This window comes from Saccopteryx bilineata, chromosome 3 (assembly GCF_036850765.1).
Source record: "Saccopteryx bilineata isolate mSacBil1 chromosome 3, mSacBil1_pri_phased_curated, whole genome shotgun sequence".
Taxonomy (NCBI): Eukaryota; Metazoa; Chordata; class Mammalia; order Chiroptera; family Emballonuridae; genus Saccopteryx; species Saccopteryx bilineata.
The window spans coordinates 276887954-276913557 of record NC_089492.1 but is presented as its reverse complement, the minus strand read 5'-3'; the positions used below and the strand labels follow the sequence as shown (position 1 = coordinate 276913557).

At 36.5% G+C, this 25604-nt stretch overlaps 1 protein-coding gene across 2 annotated transcripts in view; it reads left to right on the top strand.

Annotated features, from left to right (window-relative positions):
* KDM1A (lysine demethylase 1A) overlaps positions 1–25604 on the top strand; it is a 61772-nt gene that overhangs the window by 6436 nt on the left and 29732 nt on the right. Inside the window, exons 2-7 of one of the 2 annotated variants that reach the window (XM_066270145.1) lie at positions 2957–3122; positions 13258–13317; positions 19295–19428; positions 22378–22456; positions 23077–23169; positions 24060–24166. In XM_066270145.1, the coding sequence (XP_066126242.1) occupies positions 2957–3122; positions 13258–13317; positions 19295–19428; positions 22378–22456; positions 23077–23169; positions 24060–24166 (639 nt within the window). The remainder of the gene's footprint in view (positions 1–2956; positions 3123–13257; positions 13318–19294; positions 19429–22377; positions 22457–23076; positions 23170–24059; positions 24167–25604) is intronic. The other variant, XM_066270146.1, reaches the window with a different exon arrangement.

The following is a 25604-nucleotide window of genomic DNA, read 5'->3' as shown; positions in this document are numbered from 1 at the left end:
CAATGAAAAACTAATAATTGATGCTTCTCATCTCTCTCCGTTCCTGTCTGTCCCTGTCCATCCCTCTCTCTCTCTGTCTCTGTAAAAAAAAAAAAATTTGCCCTGGCCGGTTGGCTCAGCGGTAGAGCGTTGGCCTAGCGTGCGGAGGACCAGGGTTCGATTCCCGGCCAGGGCACACAGGAGAAGCGCCCATTTGCTTCTCCACCCCTCCGCCGCGCTTTCCTCTCTGTCTCTCTCTTCCCCTCCTGCAGCCAAGGCTCCATTGGAGCAAAGATGGCCCGGGCGCTGGGGATGGCTCTGTGGCCTCTGCCTCAGGCGCTAGAGTGGCTCTGGTCGCAACATGGCGACGCCCAGGATGGGCAGAGCATCGCCCCCTGGTGGGCAGAGCGTCGCCCCCTGGTGGGCGTGCCGGGTGGATCCCGGTCGGGCGCATGCGGGAGTCTGTCTGACTGTCTCTCCCTGTTTCCAGCTTCAGAAAAATGAAAGAAAAAAAAATTAAAAAAAAAAAATTTAAGTTTCTCTTAACTTACGGTATTTTAATTGTCAGCCTTTAAGAAAATTAGTCTTTGATAGAGCCAAATTTGAGAGTGGAGGTTAAGCATAATAGTTTTACTTCTGTATTTTTTTATGAAATACTGTAAAGATCCAGTACTGATTGATAAGTAGTGCAAAAGGTTCCTTTTTTTTTTTTTTTTTTTTTTTTTACAGAAACAGAAAGAGAGAGAGTCAGAGGGATAGACAGGGACAGACAGACAGGAACGGAGAGAGATGAGAAGCATCAATCATTAGTTTTTCGTTGTGCATTGCAACACCTTAATTGTTCATTGATTGCTTTCTCATACGTGCCTTGACCGTAGGCCTTCAGCAGACCTAGTAACCCCTTGCTCGAGCCAGCGACCTTGAGCTCAAGCTGGTGAGCTTTTGCTCAAACCAGATGAGCTCTCGCTCAAGCTGGCGACCTCAGGGTCTCGAACCCGGGTCTTCTGCATCCCAGTCCGATGCTCTATCCACTGCGCCACCGCCTGGTCAGGCGAAAGGTTCCTTTTTTTTTATTTTAATTTTATTTATTTTTAAGTGAGAGGAAAGGAGATAGTGAGACAGATTCCTCCTGCATGTGCCCCTAGCTGGTTAGCTCAGTAGGTTAAGAGCATTGTCCCAAGACAACAAGGTTGCAGGTTCGATCCCTGGTCAGGGCACACACGAGAAGCAACCAGAAAGAAAATGGCACAACTAAGTGGAACAGCAGATGCTTTGCTTCTCCCTTTCCTCTTTCTCCCTTTCTTTATCTCTCTAAAAATCAATAGAAATTAAGACCTGGTCAGATAATGATTGGTTGGAGCATCATCCAGAAGTATAGAGGTTGCTGGTTCGATTTCCCAATCAGGGCACATTCAGGAGCTGCTCCATGTTTCTGTCTCTCTCCCCCTGCTTCTCTCTTAAAAAAAAAAGAAAGAAAGAAAAATCTAGTAAGTTAGGTATGTTCTATGTTGTCTCTGTTCTGTCTCCACATCTAAATTATTTTTATTTCATTCATTTTATTTTTTCATCAAGTCTGAAATAAGTAGAGAGCTGTTGTTTCTATTGCTTCCTGGAATATTAAGGTAGGACTCACAGTGACAATTTGACAGTGTTCCAGGTTGGTGACTATTTGTAATACCGGATTATACATTTTGGCAAACAGACCCTTAATAATCTTTCCTATGCTAAGTTGCTTTACCCCCATAAAGCATTCACTAAGACTGTTTCCTCTTTCTGTTACCTGGTTCTCTTCATTATAATTAGAGTGTGATTAGTAGTAAGACCTGTAGTCTTATTTCCATATCACTTCTTAATTTGATATAAGAATTTATTGCTCTCATCATGCAACTCTCTTAGGTCACGAGTTATTTTTTAAGCATATGTACCTTTTCATAGTTTAAATTTGACTGTTGTGATTTGCAACTTTCATTCCCTATCTACCCTGCCCTTCCCCCAGTCTGCTTTCTGGCATTCTTTTACTGTTTTCCCATAGAATAGAGGTTAGAAGTACAGTTTAACGTTAGACAGACTTGTTATTTTAGTTAACTGTATTTTTGTCAAACTAGAGGTTTAGTTTTTGTCAAAATTTGCTGTGTGTGAACATGTTACATTCTCTCTCTCCCCCCTCTTATCCTTCCCCCATCTCTCCCACTCCTTCTGTGCCTTCTCCTCTCTCCCTCTCCCTTTTTTTTTGAAATTATTATTATTTAAGTGAGGGGAGGGGAGATGGACTCCTGCATGTGCCCTGACTGGGATCCACCCGGCAACTCCCTGTCTGGGGTTGGTACTCTGAACTGAACTACACTGCTCACAAAAATCAGGGGATATTTTATCGCTTCATATTCATTTTGAAATATCCCTTAATTTTTGTGAGCAGCATATTTTTAGTGCCTTAGGTGGAGGCTCCAGGAAGCCATCCTAAGCTCTGGGGCAAATGTGTTTGAATCAGTCTAGCCATGGCTATGGGAGGAGAGGGAGAGGGAGAGAGAGAAGGGGGATGGGGAGAGAGAGGGAGAGGGAGAAGGGGGAAAGGGAGGGGAGGAGAAGCGGATGGTTGCTTCTCCTGTGTGCCTTGACTGGGAATCAAATCCTGGCTCCCACATGCCAGGTTGACTCTACCACTGGGCCAGCTGGCCGGGCCCCTCCCTTTTGCTTTTTAACTTACTTAGGAGTTGTAGAGAGCCTCAAAGTCATTGATATGAATATCAGTGCTGTGATTTAAAAGTTATATATTGAGCTAAATGTAAACTGACACAAGATGGTTTCATGAGAGATTTTGATTTTAATAGCTACCTATTTTGAGCTAGTTGTTCTTGTTATTTATTTCCCTAAAAAATTAAAGTTAAAAAGCAATTCACATTCACTGATGGTTCCAAATTGAGTCCCTGATTTTAGCTGTTCACTGTATTTAGCTTTCCCTGATATAATCTCCATGTAGGTAGAATACAGAGAGATGGATGAAAGCTTGGCCAACCTCTCAGAAGACGAGTATTATTCAGAGGAAGAGCGAAATGCAAAAGCAGAGAAGGAAAAGAAGCTTCCCCCACCACCTCCTCAAGCCCCACCTGAGGAAGAAAATGAAAGTGAGCCTGAAGAGCCATCTGGTAAGTTGTAATAATCAACCATAGTTTTATCTTAGAAATAAGAATAAATGGATTTATTTCTATTTTGCAATGTTATTTATGTCTTTATCTTTGGTTTATACTCTGACATTGGCCATGTGTGTCTGTCTTGGTGTGTGTATGCATATATATATATATACACACACACAAACACATATGCATCCATAAATAATGGTACTCATATTTTTCTGTGTGTATCTGTACCTATATAAGAGGGAACTAAGGAAGAGGGGTGGAAGGATAGTGGCAGTATAAAGTAGTTAGAAAGTTGGAGAAAATAAATAATTAGTGAAAACACACAGCCAAATCCAAAGCGCCATGCCTCAGTGATAACCCTGATTCAGGCTTTAGAGATAAAATGGTTCAGAAATTATTCTGGCTAAATTATGCATTTTTACCAAATGGTTAAATAACTTTCATGGTGTAGATTAGTTTGTGAAGGGTCTTTTCCTGGTGAACAATTAAAAAATATATTCTGAGGTAAAAAAGTAGACCTACTAAGTACCTGTTAATTATTGAGCCCTCAATCACAGGAATAGTATAAAAAAGGCTATGAAGAGATTTAAGCTCACACAGTCTTAGGACAAGGAAAGATTATTGGAATCAGAGAGCTTTAGATATCTTTAAAGAATTCTCACTGACATCCCCTTAGTCTTAATCCTGCTAGGGACACTCAGACCAATCAGGGATACTATCTGTCTTGGAGAGATCAAACAAAAGTAGAATTTTAATTAATTTTTTATATCTTCTGCCCTTAATGGCATTTCATTAACTCTTCTTGATTTTAAATTTTTAACTGTGTTTTTCTCCTTAAAATACTTTTTATATTTCCAGTAGCTCCAGTAGCACCTCACCAATTCTTTTAGTTCTAAACGTTTTAAAAATAAAACACTTGCCTTGGCCGGTTGGCTCAGTGGTATAGCATTGGCCCGGCATGTGGATGTCCCAGGTTCAATTCCTGGTCAGGGCACACAAGCGAAAAGACCATTTGCTTCTCCACCCCTCCCCCTCTTCATTCTCTCTCTCTCTCTCTCTCTCTCTTCTCTCCTGCGGCCATGACTTGATTGGAGCAACTTGGCCCCAGGCACTGAGGATGACTCCATGGCCTCTGCCTCAGGCACTAAAAAATGGCTCAATTGCTGAGCAATGGATCAGTGGCCCCAGATGTACAGAGCATCACCTCCTAGTGGGTTTGCCAAGTGGATCCTGGGCAGGGTGCAAGCAGGAATCTGTCTCTCTGCCTCCTCTCCTCTCACTAAAAAACAACAACAAAACACTTGTCCTAGCCTGTGGTGCACAGTGGATAGAGCCTCAGTCTTTAATGCTGAGGTCTCTGGTTCGAAACCCCAGGCTTGTCCAGTGAAGGCACATATGAGAAGCAACTAGAACAAGTTGATGCTTCCTATTCCTTCCCAACCCCTTTGTCTCTCTCCTCTCTCTAAAAATAAATAAAATAAAAATTAAAAAATAAAAACAAAATGCTTGTTTCAGTCCACATATACTAAATCTTGACTTACACATGACTTTCATTGGTACACAGATTAAGGCATATTTCATTTGAGAAGTTTTTGTCTTTTGCTTTAGCCTTTTTCTTTCTTTTTTTTTTTCGAGTTTTTCTCTGTGGTGTTGTGTTTAAATCACCAGACTTGTACTGATGTGTGATTTCATGGATTACAAATCAGCTGTTAATTTAAACTTAGTTTTAGACTGTATCAGATTCTGGCTAAAACTTTCAAAAACGAAAATTTATAATTTGCAGTAATTGTAATAAAGTGTAATAAAAAGAATATAGTTTGAGAACATTTAGAAAAAAGACCATTAGATTCTGGGTTCAGTTCATTTCAGGAATCAGCTTTTCTTAGAATAGTTTTCCTAAAACTTTCTTAGAATGACTTCCTAGACAGCTCCTTATTGGGAGTGGTATCCTATATTATATTACCTTTGGTACTAATGTCCCTGAGGGAAATGTGGCCTTCTCTTGACCTCAACACATCCTCTCTTTCTGTTTATTTCCTCTTCCTAGACTTATATTTAGCTCTCTTCCTTCTCCTGTCCTTACCTCCAACTCTTCCCTTGAATGTGTACTTCTGTATTCTTTATTCTTGCTCTTTTTTTCCTACCATTATGTAGACTTGCTAATGAAATACAAGAGGATGATCTTTTTAATAGCTATTATAGCTCAAGAGGCTGCTGATCTCATAACTCAAAGGCTCTAAGTATTTTTTCAGTGGATCTGATGTGCTGTTTCACCTTTTTGTGTGTGATTGTCAGTAATAACCAGAAATAACTGATTTACCACAGATACCAAGTTGACATGTACTTTCAGTGTCTTCTAAAAATTTTAAACCAAGTCTCACGCTGGTGTTTTCTTTTTCATGAAAACAGCTATTCATTTATTTATTTGTTGATTGGTTGTCTTCTTCTGTAAAATGTCAGGCACTGTTTCTACAAAAGGTAAATATCTAAACAAAGGAATTTAGGATTTGGGGAACTGTCTTTATGTTATGTTCTAGTTAAATTTAATCCATTGGTTTAGTTTAATTATCTTAGTATTTTTGGGAAAAGATCAAGTTTTATTTTTTAAGTTTAGGATATTATTTCTGTTCAGTGTTTATAAAAATAAAGTTATTTTTTCTTTAAAACAACTTAAAATTTAAAAAAAATTTTCAGGGTGAATTAAGGAAATCTTTTACCAGAAAAGTAGTACTGAGCTTTACTAGCTTATCTCATTTAGAAGTAGATTGGGCCCTGATGATGAATCATGAAATATTACCAGGTGAGTTCAAGTTTTTAGAAACTGTCCAGAGTTTCTAAATATCTTATCAGAGCCAGTTACTTCACTTCAGTTTTTATTCAGAAATTGAATAGGAGCATTGCCATATGGATATCTTCAGACGAGATTGGGCGCGTTCAGGGTGGTATGGCCGTAGACAATATCTTCAAATCTTCAGAGAAGATGTGGGTCTGATTCTCTACCGGGTCTTTTTTTTTTTCATCTCATTTTACGTTATAACTAGAAATTACGTTAACTCTTGTAAACTGTATACAGTTTGAATACATTTCATTCTCATCAACTTTTAAATTTGTTTAGAAAATTTTAGTTTGCTTTCCACTATGTTAATCTTAAGAAGAATAAAATATTTTGTTAATTATGAAAGCTCAAAGTATTCTGAAGTCAGTGGATCAAACAATTTGACTGAAGAAGATTACTTTAGGAGAGTTCTCAGAGAAGGCCAGAAAGGAAGGTTGGAACTTTGGTTACCAGGCTAAAGAATTTGGACTTGGTATCCTTTAAGAAATTGGGAGGATCTAGTTGGGAGAGCACTGAGACTTTTTTTGAGTGAGGACTGTTTTTGGAAAAATCAATCTTATGTGCCCTCTAAGGAGCAAAGAGACTGGAATTGGACAGATGACTTAGGCTGTTTTGGTAATTAAATTTAGTGGATTTGGGTAGATGGAAAAATGTTCTCAATATCAAAGTTGAACTTTTATAGAAAAAAGTTTGGAATTTTGTTTGTTTGGATTTATTTAATTGGGAAGAAGTTCTCTGTTCTGGCTTAAATATTGGTTTTAGATTTGTCAATTTTTGATAACTTAATGTGGCATGTAGTCCTATGGTAGTCACATGGGTAAATAATGTTTTTTTGCTGCTTATATTTAAAATCTACCTAATTTGTTTTCTTAAACATTTGCATGTATTTTTATATTTACTATATACTCCGGATATATTTGCTTTCACAAATTATGGTTTTCTTTGGTTTCCTAGTAATTTTCTATAAAGATGAAAGTGTTTATATATATATAGTTTAGGCCACAGCAACCAAACCTGAACAGGTTGTCTTTGAAATTGAGTGTTTAGTAATTAGTAGTATCACATAATAGTGGAGTGCCTATAAAATAGAGTAAAATCTAGGTTAGACTACTGGTTTAGAATAATTACCCCTCTGTTAAAGTAGCCTTCTGTTAGAGAAATCCTCTTTTCCTTTCATGACTCGTTTGTTATCCTGGGTACCTTAGGTTATTCCTCAGTGAGGATTTACTATATTAACTGATTTCCTAGTACTTAGCTTTTTTATTTCCATACAAAGACATGGTTCTTTTCATCACTACTTTTCAGCACTCGAAAATTTCCAGAAAAACCTCCCTTGTAGTTCCTGGATTTAAATTTCATATTGGATAACTCTTTAGGAACTCTGGTTTATAAAGATACATTTAATTTTCGGTTAGAAATAGCTGATTTTATAGAAACTTAACTCTGAAATAAATGGGCTGTTAAAGATGCCTTTCTCAAGACTTTTTCAAGTTAATAGATTTCTCAATAGAGACGTAAGGTGTTTTAATTTTAAAAAAATAAGTATGTGTCTGACCTGATCTGTGGTGGCCCAGTGGATGGAGTGTTGACCTGGGGAGTACTGAGGTCACGGGTTCAAAACCTCGGGCTTGCCTGGTCAAGGTACATACAGCAAGCAGTCAGTGAACAACTAAAGTGAAGCAACCATGAGTTGATACTTCTCACTCTCCCCATCTCCCTCTTTGTAAAATTAGTAAATAAAACCTTTGAGTTTGAATGTGTATGAGTACCATTTTTCCAGGCTCAGTGATGTTCTAATAATACTCTGTAATGAAGGTGAAAGTCTTCATTAAACTATTGGTTAACTCTTCAAATTGACTGTGTTAGATATGGTTATTAGATATGATCAGCAGATCAGTGACAGCTCTGTATTATAATCTATTCAATGACTGGGGGAATAATTTTTTAATCTCCTGTTTATATATTTTTAAAAGGAGTCTTGTAAGAATATAAATGAAGGAAAGTACCCACTCTGCTCTCTGTTTTGCATGATAATTTTGGATGTGTATGTTTGAAAGAGATATAGGCTAGTGAACAAATTACAAAATCGATTGTGAGAGATCGGTATGACATATATTTGTGTGGTTTTAATTTTAGGGCCTGTTCAGATAATAGTCATACTGGACGTTGAACATATTTTAAAAGATCATATAAAAGGAGATGTAACCTGAATTAGTAAAATTACTAAATTATAGAAAAATACAAAATGTATGTGTATGGGTAAGAGAATTTAGCTTAAAATTCAATAAAATTTGATTGATATCATGAAATTATCCATCCAAAAGATGGATGACGAAAAATTTGGTGAATTTCCTATTCGGTATAGCAAAAATCTAAAATGCAGAATTTATTGGACTATTCTTCAGAGCTTGATTTGATCAGAGAAGAGATGAAGATGGATTTCCTTTAAAAAGAAAAAAATCAATGGTTCCAATATTTGTATAGTAGTTCTTATATTTTTATAGTTCTTCTGCCCAGAATCATAGTCAAGAACTTAGCAGGAAAAAGATGTACCAGGAGTGACTTGAAGATATTTTAAAAGCAACCTCTCCCTAGAAAGAGGTTAGGAAAGCATCACAAAGTGGTGATGATGGTCACCAATAACTCACTACCTTTCTAAAAGAAAAAAATTCCTATTTTGTCCATTCTGTCACCACGCTTCTGAATTTACAAAAGCTGGGCCTGACCTGTGGTGGTGCAGTGGGTAGAGTGTTGACCTGGAACGCTGAGGTCACCAGTTTGAAACCCTGAGTTTACCTGGTCAAGGCACATATGAGAAGCAACTACTATGAGTTTATGCTCCCCCCCCCAAATCAATAAATAAAATCTTTAGAAGTATTTATATTTGTAATGGTCCTGGCCAGTTGGCTCAGTGGTAGAGTGTCAGCCTGGCATGTGGATGTCTTGGGTTCAATTCCTGGTCAGAACATACAGAGGTGACCATCTGCTTCTCCACCATTCCCCTTTTCCCTTCTCTCCATCTCTCTCCTCCCCGTCCACAGCCAAAGCTCCTCTGGAGCAAGTTGGCTCAGGCACTGAGGATGACACCATGGCCTTGCCTCAGGGGTTAAAATGGCTCTGGTGGCGAAGGAGCAATGGCCCCAGATGGACAGAGCATCGCCCCCTAGTGGGCTTGCCAGGTGGATCCCAGTTGGGGCGCATGTGGGAATCTGTCTCTCTGCCTCCCTGTTTCTCACTTCAGAAAAAAAAATAATAATTATGTTGAAAGCTTTTATCTCTTATCATATCTGTTGCAAAGTCATGTATTTTGTACAACCTCTTTGATTTGTTATCACCTTTTTATTCTAGAGACTTCATTTCACATCTAAATTATGTACCTTCTATGTCTAGGTTGCCTTTTCTCTCTAATTAATTTGGTACAAAGTGACCAAGTTAGTTTAACTAAAGTATCTCTTGCTGCTTTCCTGATGAAGATCACACAGTTCTACCTCATTACTATTAAGATCAAATTTAGTTTTGACACTGAAGATGGCCCATCTAACCTATCCTGCTTTGGTCTTTCATTGCTCTTTGAGACCATTCCGTTCACTAAGCGGGAACTGGTTCTCTGTACTGACTATGGCTTGTGCGTCTGTCCTTGCTTTTGTAACTGTTCTGGACCATGCTGGTGGTTTCGCTGCCTCAGTCTCTTCAGATCTCTCTGGATTGCTTCAGAAAAGCTTCTCTGATTCCCCAAGTCTGTGTTAGCCTCTTGTTTCCTTTAATAAAAAAAAAAGTTTCTTTCTGGATATTTTTCATCTTTCCCCAATTAGATAAGCATAGGAACTCAACTTATTCTACTTTTATATTTGTGCTTGGCAGTTTTGGGATAGGTATTCAGTAAATTAAATTAGTGAGGTCATTAAATAAGAAACTTAACTGATTGTTAATATAGTGGACACTTGTTTTCAAAGATGGGTTTAACTTTTGAGATATTTCTTTCTTTGCAGTTTGTCAGGTTTGATTGAAATCAGTTTGGCAGTCACTTTTATTCTGTAAATTTGGTGAAATTTTGGTTAAATAAATTGTTGCTTCCTAGAACTTTAGAAGTTTCTCAAATGTTTGCAGAAGTTATCAATTTGAGTGTGATTCAGGGAAACTAGTCATCATGTGAACCTGTTGATCATGTGTTCCTGGAACAACGAATGAATGATTCCTGCATACATGCTTGCCAAATAGAAGTACCGCATTTCTCTATTTATAGGACGTTCCCATGTATAAGACGTGCCTTAATTTTGGGGCCCGAATTTGAAAAAATATGTATTACATAGTTATTGAACTCAAGTTTTATTCATCATAAAATTCATACAACTCATCATCCACGTGAAAAAGCGAGAAATGCAAGTAAAAAAATCTACAACCACTGTATGAGATGCACCCAGTTTTTAGACCCCAAAATTTTCAGGAAAGGGTGTGTCTTATACATGGGGAATATAGTATTTGAAAGTCATCATGGACTTTCTTTTAAGATGTTGGAAGAGAGGTCTCTTGAGAACCTGAATTAAGATGAGAAAAGATCCAATAGTATGACTTTAATTAAAATACTTACCTATTCAAGAATTACTAAACAGATCTGCAGAAGGTTTATTAGAGGACAACTAAAAGGCTACTATGTAAGATAAAACAAAAATTGCATTTTCAATTTGGAGAAGATAGGTGCAAATAAACTATATAAGGATCTCTACTTCAAATTTGAGGGGACGTGCACGTACACGTGCATGGGTGAGGGGAATGAAAACAAAAGGAAGTCTGCGAGGTGGTGCCAAAATCAAAGTGATGTTAAAAAGTTGCTTTTGTATATTTTCATTTTCTATTTTGAGTTTGAATTCATGGAAGATAACCGTATCTATAGCCTGCTGTTCCATGAGCCACTGTCAGAAGCAGGGTCCTAAGCTGGGAAGACCTAAAGAGCAAGTGAATATCGTATTTTTATATGTTTTAATTAGAGACACGACCTGGATAGAGAGTTAGCTACAAATGTTTGTGTGTGCTGCTTTTAAGAAAATGAAAAAGAATTGGTCTAGAATCCCAATTAATAAAGATGATGTTTTCAGATGTCTGGAGAAATAGGACCCTCAGAATACTCATGAGTATATTATGATTACAAAAAAATCGCAACCTCATCTTCCAAACATATTAAACCTTCACCAAGTCAAGAGATAATTCTGTTTCTTTGCTTAATTTTAAGCATTTTTTGTTTTTGTTTCCATCATTTCTTATATGTTTATATTAATTTCTTAGTTTTCTATTTCTTTGTATAAGTAATACTTTGGATTTCCATACTTCTACATCTTTCATCAAAGAACAGTATCTTTATAAAAGACTATGCCATCTAGTTTGTGAAACAGCAACCTATTAACCTTTTGACCATATAAAATGGGTAAGAAATCCATATTTTTGTTTAAAATACCATTGACAGAAAAAAAAAGTCAAGAGCTACCTGTAGGTTAAAATAAGCTAATTAGCAGATTGCATGGCCAATAGTGAGAAGAGAAGGAAAACGATAGAAGGATAAAATAATTCAGACTTAAATGCTAGCTTAAAAGAGGTGTTTGTTTTTGTTTACTTTTTAGAAGTGGTTAGATGCCTTCATGACGAAACATTGCTTTTGTTCTTTGCCAAGCTAGGAAACTTGAAAGAAAAGAACTGTATTATTTCTAATGCCTAAATGTTGTTCTTGGAAACCATATTTATTTTATTGTCTGAGCCCCTCTCTTCCCTTTTTCAAAATACAGTTCAATCTTCTGGTCTAACTTAGTTCTATTTGGAGCCAAACAAAATAATAACAACAATTCTTTTTAACTTTGAAAGATTTTTTTTTAATGAATGAATCCAGAGGTTAAGAAGAATGAACATTTTAAAATTTAAATTTCAAAGTAAAATTTTAAATGTAGAGCTCACACTTTCAAGATATGTTTGCTGTTTGGATTATATAATTGGAGTCATCTCTTCATAATTATATGCCCTTTTCCAAATGCTTTACACAACAAATCATATGCGTTGATCATATACCTTGTGCCTTGTCTGAGAAGCTTAACCTTCTAGAACCTAAAGGGCCCTTCAGATAAGAGCATAGTGAGATGATTTTAGAATGAAATTTTGTTCTACCTTCAAAGCAGAGCATATACCTTCTAGCGATACATCTAATATATCTATCTAAACATCTTCATATACTTAAAGATGAAGATGTGATTTTAAGGCTCACAGACCCTGTAAGCATTCTTACAGCAAGGTTGCTGTGTTAGTTTCACTTTGCTATGCCTTTTAATTTAAACAGTAGAATAATCTGCTTTCTAGTTAATTTTTTTTTTTAATAAACTGTTTAAAAGAGGCTTGTCCAGTTTCGGTCACTGAGAGATGGTCTTTTCATATCTTCCAAAGATCACACTGTATTTTCCCGTAATGTACCAGGTAGCTGGGAGTTTAAGAGGAGTATAGCATCTGTCTTGGTGATAGATTTTGGAAGACTCTGGAAGATGATCCATTCTGACTTTCTCAGGTTGATCTTTCAAGCTGTGATACTTTTCTGAAGTTATTTCTTCACATTAACCAATGAGGAAATTTTCTTAGCAGGCTTATTGTGAAGCTTCCCCAAGATCTTGTCTGCCCTCCGTGTGTGTCTATCTACGTTACTTGGCATATAACAGCAGGCCATCTTATAGTGTGTTTTAAAGTTTTACTTAGGAAGCACTGGCATGTTCAGATCTAGCATTGCCTAGTATGTATAGTAAATAAAACTTTTTTTGGAACTGAATTATTTTGTTACATACCCTGCTTTGAAGTCGAGAGAATTTTTCATTAAAATTATGTCTTTTACCTGTTGTCTTATATATATTCTTTTTAGATAGAAAGATAAAGAGATATTGAGCAGATGCCAAATTGCTGCAACTTCAGATCCTAGAACTCCTGTCACACTCATACTCAGTCTAGCCAACAGGTAGTAAAAGACATTGGGAATCCCTTTTCCTCCCCGTCCAACCTTGACTATTAAATAAGACTGACAGCAAGGATTTAGCAATTAGAAATACTATGTATTTTGTCCTGCTACCTTTCAAAAAGAATCAGTGTGTAAAGTTGAAATTTCCTGACCAGAATTTTGAAGACTATGATGTGATTCCCTGGGCCTTGATTCCAGAAGGAGCTCTCTGAATATGGGTTTACTAGTTGGTGGTGAATTCGATAGTCACCAACTATTAGGCCTTTATGTCCAGATATTATCTCAATTTATGGAGTAAGGTCCCTGAGTTCTCCTCTTTCCTTCCACAGGGCAAGCAGGAGGACTTCAAGACGACAGTTCTGGAGGGTATGGAGACGGCCAAGCATCAGGTGAGGGTGGCGTTAGATGCTTGCCACTTAGTAGCAAGAGCCGCCAAGTCAGGGATTGATGCTTGCAAGTGTTTTTGGCTGTGGTATCCACGTTTTAGCCAGAAGCTCAGGGGAAATTTAACCCACAAGACAGAGTAGTATTAGGAGACTGTAGCCAGAACAAAGGCAAGCAAAACCTTTTGAAGTCCTCAGGCCGATCTCAGCCCTCCGCTCTCTGTTTTTAAGGAGATGGTGGGTACCTTTCTCCCCAACAGCCTTATAGTAACAGTAAACAATATCAAACATAGAGTTAGGAATCATGGGACCTTAAAAAAGAAACATAGCTGTATACACAGAGAGGAGACTCCGTAGGCTAAAAGTCTTCCAAAAAAAAAAAAAAAAGTAGGACAGAAAGGCATTCTAGGATTAGTGAGGAATTGCACAGGCAAGTGACTCTTTTTAGAAATGATTGTTACATAGTGTTGGGTAAATTTTTTTCAATAAACATTACGTAGTTAATGACTTTGCAGTTTAAACACTTTGTTTCTCACATGAAAATTTTTTTTAAAAGGTTTGCTTAAAAATGCTTTTTATTTTCAGACTAAACGATGCGATTTTTACTTCTAGGAAAAAATAAAGGGTTAAATGATTTTTAAGGCCCGTTTGGAACAGGTAAAGTTTGATTCAGGAATCCAAAGTAGTATGTCTGGATTTCATCCTTTGCTTCTTAAAGAATGTTTTTGTGTTCCAGTGTCAGGGCTGGTTTTATATTTTGATAGATTTGTAATAGATATTACTTCATTTTTGGAGTTTGTCACTTTTCACCTGTTAAGCCTACTTTAATTTGTCTATTGTAGTTTATATACTGCAGGTCCAGGCAGAATTTGTATTTTACTTTCTTGGAGCAAAGATAGTTCAGTGTTCATACAGAAAGTAGTATTTAGGGAATCCAGAATGTTAGAAGCAGACTTCTTTCAATGCTTCAATGCTAGCCCAGGGTTTGGCAGTTGATCGCAGTAGTACATGGTTATCTTAGAGGAGTTAAAATCCTAATTCAGAGTCAAGCCTTCAAGAATGGTTTTCATCAAAGGATGCATGATTGGACCTTCGTGGAATTGTTGAGGGTCAGGGATAGCCTTTAGAGCTTCAATCTGGAGGAAATATGTTCAGTTTTCTTGTTGCTTTTTGTTTTTATGTGAGTAAATTTACTATTTTGCTGAAGTAAACAATACATTGTATTGCCAAAAGTAAAAGCAAACTTTCATATAAAACTGTAGTGCTACAGATTTAACAGTAGAACATGAATTTTAAGTGTTTCCAGGAATGGTGATGACTATTCTGAACCCTTCAAGATCTCCTTTCAGATCTTTGTCACGTTCAGTAGCATGCATTTGTGCAATGATCAGTCAGCATTAGAAATGTGCATATAAGTGATCAACGTTCTTCTCTTAAGCCAAATGACCCTCATAAGTGTCTGGGAACCAGAATCATATCTTGACTATTTAAAATCCAGATCAAGTCAGTGTATATATCCTAAATCTTAAAAGTTAGAAGGAAACTTGAGGCCATCTCGTCTAACTTCCTAGACAAACAGATAGTATTGTATCACTCGTTTTATGAATTAGGACCTGAAACGAAGTTAAATGTCTTGAGCAGGGACAGTTGGGGGAGTAAGAACCCAGAGGTCTTGTTTCTTAAGCATAGACTGTTCATTCCATCCTCCCTCATAGAATCATTTAAAGTGTGCATTTACCCTAAAACTAAAACCTCTGTAAAGCATAAGAAATCATATGATTCTTTTTTCTTTTCTCTCCTTTCCCTCATTCTTTATTGTTTTTATTTTTAAACTCTCACAGGACTGGATACGATGCATCTATATAGTTTACTGTATTCAAGTAGTCTTTTACACATAGGTCTATGAGGCTTTTGTTTTTACTCTTAAGCTAGAAACCTAGTTATAGTTAATCTACTTTATGAGAAAGAAAGGCAAGTACCTCATGGCGGCCTTCTTTTCTTCTCTGTTAATTTTTATATTTCTGTTTCCTTACTTTTTTCAGATGCTACCTTTGATCATATCAGAATCGGGGTGGGGGAATGATTTCATGGAATAGGAGGCCTATAGCCTCCCTTTTTCTGCCTCTGTAATTGCTCTAAACCAGAAAGGTCTGAACTATTGCCTTAAGTAATTTGACTACTTTTATTATGTTTTCAGGGAAAGTGTTGAGCCAGACAGACCATTAGAAAGGTTAAGTTGTGCTTTTAGCATGACTGCATTTTGAAAGGTGATGTTAGAGTTTCCTGTGTGAAGTGGTGAGAAAGAGTAGTTGAACAAAGGGCAAGATTGGTATGTAGGCAACCTTGGAGCTTTTAAAAAATTTGGATAGTGTCTTTGAAACAGTCTCAGTTTCTAGAATACCTAGATTCTGATAAGTGCTCACAAACCCCTCCCTCCCTCTATTCCAGAGCCAGGTATAAATTATTTGTGAATTATCTATACTGCTGATACTTCCTTTTAATAAGGATATTATTAATGTCAACTGTAGTCTTTAAGGTTTTTCCCTCTAAAGGAGACACTTAGCAGTTAGGTTATCCAGGGTGTGGTCCATTAGTTCATTTTGGAAATACTCTATAAAAAGGATGTTTTCATTTAGCTTTTGAACAGTTTTTTAGGTACCAAATTAATTTTGTTTCTTTGGAAAAAGGTGAGATTTTTATTTTGCAGGCTTTTGCCTTGATTTTCAACAGTACCTTCCTTAAAATAACGGTCTTTATCCCTAAAAACCAAAAGGAAGGAAATTGCCAAGATTTTTTTAGAGACCATTTTTCATTTTAAAAACCGATAAAGTATTTAACAGTTAACTACGTGTTTTTAGATGTTAAATAGAAGACTGAGATGGAGAGCACTAGTATTCTACAGATACACTAATGTCACAACTTTTGGCTTCTTTAAATTCCTTTTGTTAAACTATTGATGTTAGATTTAAAGATACTTTAAAACTGCCACACGACTTATATAAACAAAATTTCTTAGTTGTTACATATGCTCAAGATTCCCAAAGTTAGTCAGCTATACTAGAGTGATTTCTTATGATAATACTTGGAATGAGGAGCCAGATGTAATATAAAATTTAGTGTTTTTTTCTAATGGTTTTTCTGTCATTGACATGACAATAGTATTTTGCAGAAGAATTGGTATTCAGTGACCATCTATTAAATATACAGAAGAAAATAAAGAAAACTATCCTTTTTTTAATGGAGGGAGAAAAGTAGTTTATAAAGTTTATTGATTTTTTTTTTTCATTTTTCTGAAGCTGGAAACAGGGAGAGACAGTCAGACAGACTCCCGCATGCGCCCGACCGGGATCCACCTGGCACGCCCACCAGGGGGCGATGCTCTGCCCATCCTGGGCTTCGCCATGTTGCGACCAGAGCCACTCTAGTGCCTGAGGCAGAGGCCACAGAGCCATCCCCAGCACCCGGGGCCATTCTTGCTCCAATGGAGCCTTGGCTGCGGGAGGGGAAGAGAGAGACAGAGAGGAAAGCGTGGCGGTGGGGTGGAGAAGCAAATGGGCGCTTCTCCTGTGTGCCCTGGCCGGGAATCGAACCCGGGTCCTCCGCACGCTAGGCCGACGCTCTACTGCTGAGCCAACCGGCCAGGGCCTTAAAGTTTATTGATTTTTTATGTTAATAGTAGACACTCGTGAAATATACTAAGCAGGGGCATTACAATACCTGACTTCAAATTATATTATACAGCCACGACAATCAAAACAGCATGGTATTGGCAGAAAAATAGACACTCAGACCAATGGAACAGAATAGAAAGCCCAGAAGTAAAACCATGTATATATGGTCAAATAATTTTCAATAAAGGTGCCACAACACACAATGGAGAAAAGAAAGCCTCTTCAACAAATGGTGCTGGGAAAACTGGAAAACCACATGCAAAAGAATGAAACTCGACTACAGTTTGTCCCCTTGTACTAAAATTAATTCAAAATGGATCAAAGACCTAAATATAAGACCTGAAACAATAAAGTACATAGAAGAAAACATAGGTACTAAACTCATGGACCTTGGTTTTAAAGAGCATTTTATGAATTTGACTCCAAAGGCAAGGGAAGTGAAGACTAAGATAAATGAATGGGACCACATCAGACTAAGAATTTTTTGCACAGCAAGAGAAACTGACAACAAAATAAACAGACAGCCAACTAACTGGGAGATAATATTTTCAAACAACAGCTCGTATAAGGGCCTAATATCCAAAATATACAAAGAACTCATAAAACTCAACAACAAACAAACAATCCAATTAAAAAATGGGAAGAGGACATGAACAGATACTTCTCCCAGGAAGAAATACAAATGGCCAACAGATATATGAAAAGATGCTCATCTTCATTAATTATTAGAGAAATGCAAATCAAAACTACAATGTGATACCACCTCACACCTGTTAGATGAGCTATTATCAACAAGACGGGTAATAGCAAGTGTTGGAGTGGCTGTGGAGAAAAAGGAACCCTCATCCACTGTTGGTGGGAATGTAAAGTAATACAACCATTATGGAAGAAAGTATGGTTGTCAAAAAAAAAGAAATATACCAAGCAATTAGAGATATTTGGTTCAAATACTCAGGATTATTATTGTTGTTATATAGATAATTATCCTTATAATGTGACATGATTTTGGTCTTGGTTCTGTTTTCAGCATTTCTTCTTTTCTTGCCTTAATTTCATTCTTCACCCTCAGCAGTGTGGCTCTTACCGATTGTATTTTTCTTCAGGAATAATTAGTTATCCTGACAGTCTTTAATTTTAGGTTGGGATTTATTAGATGTAAAGATTGTTGATTTGATTTAGTAAGCTGAACACAGTAGTTGTGCCCTCATTATTTGCTGTGGATGGATAGGTTTTTCTCCTTGTCTCCAGAATAGTGTTTCTTAATGTGCAGCCCATACTAGCATTAGGCATTTTTGCTTGACCTCTTGTTAACCATTATTTTTTTTTTGATAATGTAGTGTTTTGAATGTCTTTGTGGAAACACCTAAGTAGCTTAGCTATAATTTTCTCAATTACAACTTTACTTGCCTTGTTTTTTTTATTCTCCTAATCTTAACTAATGCCTTTTCTTTCATTTCACTTCCATAATTAGTGCCTCTAACTTCTTAAGTGCTTTAAAATAATTAAATGTGGATATTTGGTGCTTATTAGCTATATATAATTACTTCAGTGTTACTGTATTTTGAAACTCTTTAAATTGTGTCACTATTTCATAAGCTAGTGGTTAAGCAAATTTTTATAAAGTGATTTTAGAAATAGAAATAAAATATATGCACATGTATTTCTAAGGACATCTTATAAAGATGTACTTAACTACCAGCATTTAAAAACACCAATTTAATACCCAATTTAAAGAGTTTCAAAACAACATATTTTACTTTTATATATATATGTACTGTATAGTATATGTAGTAACATATTTTACTTGGAATATGTAGTAAACCATTTCTAAATTTTCTGCCAGAAAATGTAAATTCCTTACTTTCTTTGTCTCATCATTGTCGTCTGCTTAACTTCTCTCACTGCTTGCCAGCATTGAATTATGGGAACTAATGGATGGTGCCATTGATGAGACCATGTATTTCATGCTGTTGATTATTAAATCTTACAGTCCTTCATGTTTCTTGCTCTAGTCCTCATAGAGGGCAGATGATGGTGTATTTCACTCCATAGTCTCTGTTGATTTGTGTCAGTATATTTTCCTTTATTCTGATTCTTTAGTTTTAAATTTATTGTACACTATTAATGATACTATTGAATTTTTTTTTAAATGGAGGTGAAAATAAAAACAACAATGGAGGTGAGATCAGGCTGTGAATGAGGCAAAGCTTTACAGAGGTTCTTCAGGCCAAAAAGGAGTTGGAGGCCTAATCATTACCCCTCGTTTTGTATTCATTTCCCCTTTCCCAGAAGTCCTATGCTTTCTCTGCTAGGTGTGGAGGGCGCAGCGTTCCAGAGCAGACTCCCTCACGACCGCATGACTTCTCAGGAAGCAGCCTGTTTTCCGGACATCATCAGTGGCCCACAGCAGACCCAGAAGGTCTTTCTATTTATTAGAAACCGCACAGTAAGTTCTTTTTTCCATCTCATTAAACAAAGTATGTTACTACTTTTATAGAGAATATGGGGAAAAGAGAGAACCATTGTTAAAAATTAGTTGGCTTTTCTCTCTACTAATATTTTTTAAATTATATGTAATTCTTAATTTTATAAAATTGAGATTGTACTTACTCTTATTCTTATGTTTCTTTTCATTCCTCACAACCTCATAAACACAGTGGGAATCTTTACACATAAAGATATACTTTTAAAATAATCACTTTGTCTTTTCTTCTCAGGACAAGAGAAACCATTATTCTCTTCTACTCATCTGGCTCAAACTCGTCTTCTAGCTAAATAAATAATTGACTTTTTTGAGAGAGAGAAAGAGACACACACACACACAGGAAGGGAGAGAGATGAGAAGCATCAATTCTTTATTGTGGCACCTTAGTTCTTCATTGATTGCTTTCTCATACATGCCTTGACCAGGGGGCTCCCTCTGAGCCAGTGACCCCTCGCTCAAGCCAGCAACTATGGTTTCATGTCGATGATCCCATGCTCAAGCTGGTGAGCCTGTGTTCAAGCCAGCAACCTTAGGGGTTCGAACCTGGGTCCTCAGCGTCCCAGGTTGACGCTCTATCCACTGCAGCACCACCATAATTGATTTTTTTTTTTTTAAGGGCAAGGGATTGAGGTTGGGGGTAGAGAAACAGGAAGGGAGAGAGATGAGAAGCATCAACTCATAGTTGTGTCACTTTAGTTGTTCATTGATTGCTCTCATACATGCCTTGACCAGGGGGCTCAAGCCGAACCAGTGACCCCTCGCTCAAGCCAGCACCCTTGGACTCAAGTCAGTGACCAAGGATGGGATCGTGTCAATGATCCCATGCTAAAGCCAGTGACTTCGGGGTTTCGAACCTGGGACCTCAGTGTCCCAGGCTGACTCTCTGTCCACTGCATCACCACTGGGCAGGTCATAATTGATTTTTAATGTTTGCATAATATTTTTTCTGACAGTTGAGCCATTATTTAACTATTGGACACTTAAATGTCCATTTTTGCCATGTTATAATTAAGCTCTGGACAGCTCTGTTTCTGTTTATTATTTCCTTATGATAGAGTTCTAGAAGGAAGACTGCCTTGTTAAAAAAAATATGAACACTTCTTACACTTTGATACACATTGCCAGATTGCTTCCCAAAAAGGCTAAACCAGGTGACACCCCCATTGCCCTTGTTTTTTAAATTAAAACAGTGATAATCTGTGCTGCTATAATAAACCCAAACTTATTTCCTTTTATTCTTTTTCTTCTTTTCATTTATTTTCCATTTCTTGGATTACTTAGACTGCTATTTCACATTTGTTAGTTATTTGTATTTCTTCTGTGAATTTTTCTTTCATGTCCTTTATTCATCAGAAATTCTTTAGCCATAGAGTGGAGGAGAGAGGAGGGCAAGGCACTCTTCAGAACATATTCATTGTCCTTTAGGGTGAAAACAAGCAAATTTACATGATAATTTTAGCTATTTTGAAGTTAGCTCAGAGATGTCATTTTAGTGTGTCTGCTTTTTAACCACCACTAACTTCTTTATTTTGGCTGTTAGATTGTAAAATTACTGCTAAATTTGTTTAGCTGGAATGATTGGTAGGTTACACTGGGTTTTATTAATATAGAGTAAAGGTTCTCTGTTGTGAAGAAAAACGGGTTGATTTTTTAAAAAGTAAATGGAAAAGCTTCTGTGTATTTTTGAGGCTGACTTGTCTTGCAGTTCAATCCACGTCTGTGTGTAGCATATCAACATTTGATCTAAGTGGATTTTTTTCGACAAAATTATCTTTTGTTTGACCTAAGAGGAGTGTTCACTTGTGACCTGAGTTTTATTTTATAGGATGGAAGGAAGAAGAGGCTTATGTTGGGGTAGTGAGGAGCTTAGGCCCAGAGTGTACTTAAGGAATTCTATTTTTCCTTGAGAGTAGCCACAGAGAAAAGTAGAGGTGTATATGAATTTGGTTATATTTCTTACTTGGATTTATTTATACATGACCAAATCCCTTTTTTGGCAAAACTTGTCAGTGGAGCAATCTTTACTAAGTTTTAGCTAAGACTTAAATATGGTGGTATGTAGTTGGTCTTGCATTTTGAAGATACATATTCCATTTGAAGAGAATTCATGTTAGAGCCCATTGGTCACACCACAGTATTTTTCATTTCTTGTCTTCCTGCTTCTTCAGCAGTATTTTAAATAATTAACCACTGTTTTCTTTCTTAAACACACTACTCCTTTAGCTTAACATAATGTTACGGGTTTTTTCTGCTTCCCTGGCTATATTCTCTGCTTTGTAGGCTTATGCTTGGAACAACAGGCCCTATGTGAACTGGTTGGAGTTAAGGCTCCGTAAGGTCCTCTGCTATCTGTTCTTTCTCCACAACCCCTCTTCTACAGTTTTGGCTTTAGTTACCACCCATAAACAAATGCTCTAGCCCTTAACTCTTCCCTGAGTCCCAGCTATCTATCAAGAAGCCAGTCTTATATCTCCTCTTGACAGTCTTGAAACTAAACTTATTATCTCTTCTTTAGTGATCTTCATTCAGTGAATGGCATACTAACTCATTTAGTTGCACAAGCCAAAAACTGAGGAGTTTCCCCCTCCACCTGTGCATATCTAATTTATCGTCTGATTTTGGCGATTTTACCTACTCCCTGTCTCTAGAGTCATATAATCCAGGTTGATCCATTAGTTGTATGATCTTGGCAAGTTACTAAGTATATTCTTTTCTTTTTTAGGTTAAAGATCTCCCAGCTTCTTCAGTAATTCACTCATTTGATATGATTCTGCATTTCATTTAGTTTCTTTGTCAGGAATATAACTTATTGTTTAGATGAAAGGAAAGCTCATATTTGGGTCCTTCAAAGTGGTCAAATGGTATATACATCTAATTGTATGTAATACAATTTCTATCATTTAAATACAGTTGCAGTTGTGGTTGGATAATCCAAAGATTCAGCTGACATTTGAGGCTACTCTCCAACAATTAGAAGCACCTTACAACAGTAAGTAATATGTTCAGTAGGACGGTTTTGGACTGGATTGTGAAAATTGATATTTCCTTCCAGGAGCCTTATGGGTTCTTGATAATGAATTTTTTTGTTCATATTTTTCTTATTTCACCTTGTATTGTGCAAAAATGAGAAAAACTGTTTTGTATGTTTGTGATTATTTTTCTGGTTTTTAAATTGCATTGACAGATAAGTGAGTTCAGGAGATTGCTAATAATTTCCCCAGACCTATGTTCCATCTTTAATCCATGGTGAACTTTGTTGGTGTTTAGTTGACTGGCTATCTGGCTTTCTCATTTCCCACTTGCCATCAACAAAATCTTGTAAAGGTTTTGCCAAAGTAAATGAGTATAATACTACATGTAAAAGGGTTAGTTTTGACTTGCATTTCATCTACAATGGAATATCATTCTCAAAAATTTCTAACAATGTGATGCACATTTTGTACTGCCTCACAGATTAATAGTTGTAAGAACTACTTTTCTGAAAAGAGGCACATGACCTGCAACTTATGGGACAAATGTATAGGATGACTTCATAATGGAAAATAAAATACTTTTTTTGTTTAAATTGCTAAAAATATTAACATGTTTTTAAATTCATTTATTCTATAGGTGATACTGTGCTTGTTCACCGAGTTCACAGTTACTTAGAGCGTCATGGTCTTATCAACTTTGGCATCTATAAGAGGATAAAACCCCTCCCAAGTAAGAACCTGGCCAGTGCATTTCATAATTTCAAGTGACAGTTCTAGGACTCAATTTTATTTCCAGGAGGCTTTTGGCATGTTTTATTTATTTATTTATTTTCTAAATCTGTATGTATTTGGAGTCAAAATATTCCAGAGTTCATCTTATAAGTCAAAATTAAAATCTTTTCATAAATGCACTTCCTATAATTTCTGGTTTGGTAGGTACGTAATAAAGGTTATTGGATTTTCAATTTAAGGAGAATAAAATAAAATTTGTTAAAAATGAGAGAAGTGAGTTATGAAAGGAGGTTTGAGGTTTTCTCTCATTGACCAGTTTTCATACTGCTGAAGGTTGCTTTTTTATTTTTTAAGTACTATTTACTCCTTTTATGGCCTTAGGGTAATGTCTGCCAGAAATGCAGGAGACGGGGATATTTTGAGAATCAATACATTCATTTATTATTTTTAAATAATAACATTATTTTTGATGCTTTAATAATTCTTCTAGAAGGGATACTGAAGACTATAGAAGTAGAGCTTAAAGAAAATAGCTTTAAGGATGAATATGGTGGTTGGTCAAACTGTCCTAGCATAATTGTAAGTTAATGAAACACAAGTATTCATAGTAAGTTAACCAAGGATGACAGATACTGGAACATGTAACTGAAAACAATGAGAAAGTAAATTCCAACATACAGGATTTTATTTATAAAATTTTCAACATTGAGTTGAAGTTTATAAGTTTTATATATTTGCTAATTTGTATTTAGATAGTTTTCATATTTTGTAAATAACTGAATTGTTTACTTTGGAAGACATCATGACATGTTAAGAGGTTTTTATGATAAAATATAAACTCAGACCTGCAACAAAATATTCTAATTTTGTTCATTTTTTTGCTTTCAGCTAAAAAGACAGGAAAGGTAATTATCATAGGCTCTGGAGTCTCAGGCTTGGCAGCAGCTCGTCAGTTACAGAGTTTTGGAATGGATGTCACGCTCCTGGAAGCTAGGGTAAGAATTTTATTTTGGGTTTAGAAGCCTGACCTAAAGGAAATGTAAGGAAGTTACTGTTGCAAATGAAGATATCATATAACTTGAAGTAAACCAAATTGATTTCTGTTAATACTCAAAATATTTGGATACTGTTATCTATATTGAAGCATTTTTGACACTAAAGCTTTGAAAAGTGCTCAGTGAGGATTTAGAGTCTACAGATGATCTGTATATCCTTATGATGGATATTTGCAAGTCTTGGGACCTTCGTGGACATATCCCTTGCAGGAGCCAATATTTTTCAGTAGTGGAACAGTGTGAACTCTATTTCTTGTTTGGTAGTCAAGGAAAAGAAGTTGCTTCTTGGGCAACAGCAATCTTTTAGGACCTGATGAAGTCAAGATTTTGCTGCCTTTCTCTTACTCCTAGAGAGAGAAATGGAAACTAAAGGAGGAAGGAGATGATGACATAGTGGAAAAAATAACATGTTAGGGTGCTACTGTTCAAATTATAAGGTCTACCGGAAAGTTCTGTCCGTTTCTATTACAATAAGTTTCGACACGTAAGCACATGTTTATTTGGCGTATGTATGCCTCTCTATTTTTATCACTTAATGTATACATACTGATGTAGCAAATTAACTAAAACAAAGTTGATTCATGTTAGTCTTATGTGTGAAGCGATAGTGTACCCATGGCTACTGATAAAGTTCATTTACGCCACTGTAATTTTTACAAATTTCAACAAGGAAGAAATGCTACAGAAGCATGTCTGTCGCATCCACCATATTCCCCAGACTTAGCACCCTCCAACTATCACTTGTTTTTGCCCTTACAAAATTTTTTGAAGGGCAAAAAATTCAAAAATGAGGAAGATATCAACAAGCACTGGTTCATTTTTTTGCATCAAAAGATAAAACATCTTTCAAAAATGGGATATGCAAATTGCCCTCACACTGGCAAGAAATCATTAATAATAATGGCAATTATATTATTTAATAAAGTTTATTGATGGCAAGAAAAATTTGTATTTTGTTTTATTCCAAAAACGGACAGAACTTTCCGGTAGACCTTTTATTTTCATGAGAAAAATTTGAGATTTAATTATGTATTGCCAGTGGCTTAAAGGCCCCCCCTAGACTCCCACTATTTTAAAAAAAAAAAACTTATTAGCTTGACTGGTGGTAGCACAGTGGATAGAGCTGTGGACTCAAGTTTGAAACCCCAAGGTCACCAACTTGAGCACAGGCTCATCTGGCTTGGGCGTGAGATCATTGACATGATCCTATGGTCACTGGCTTGAGCCCAAGGTTGCTGGCTTGAGCAAGGGGTCACTGGCTTGCTTTGAGCCCCCAATCAAGGCACATATGAGAAGCAATCAATAAGCAACTAAAGTGATGCAACTACAAGTTGATACTTCTCATCTCTCTCCTTTCCTATCTGTCTGTCTCTCTTTC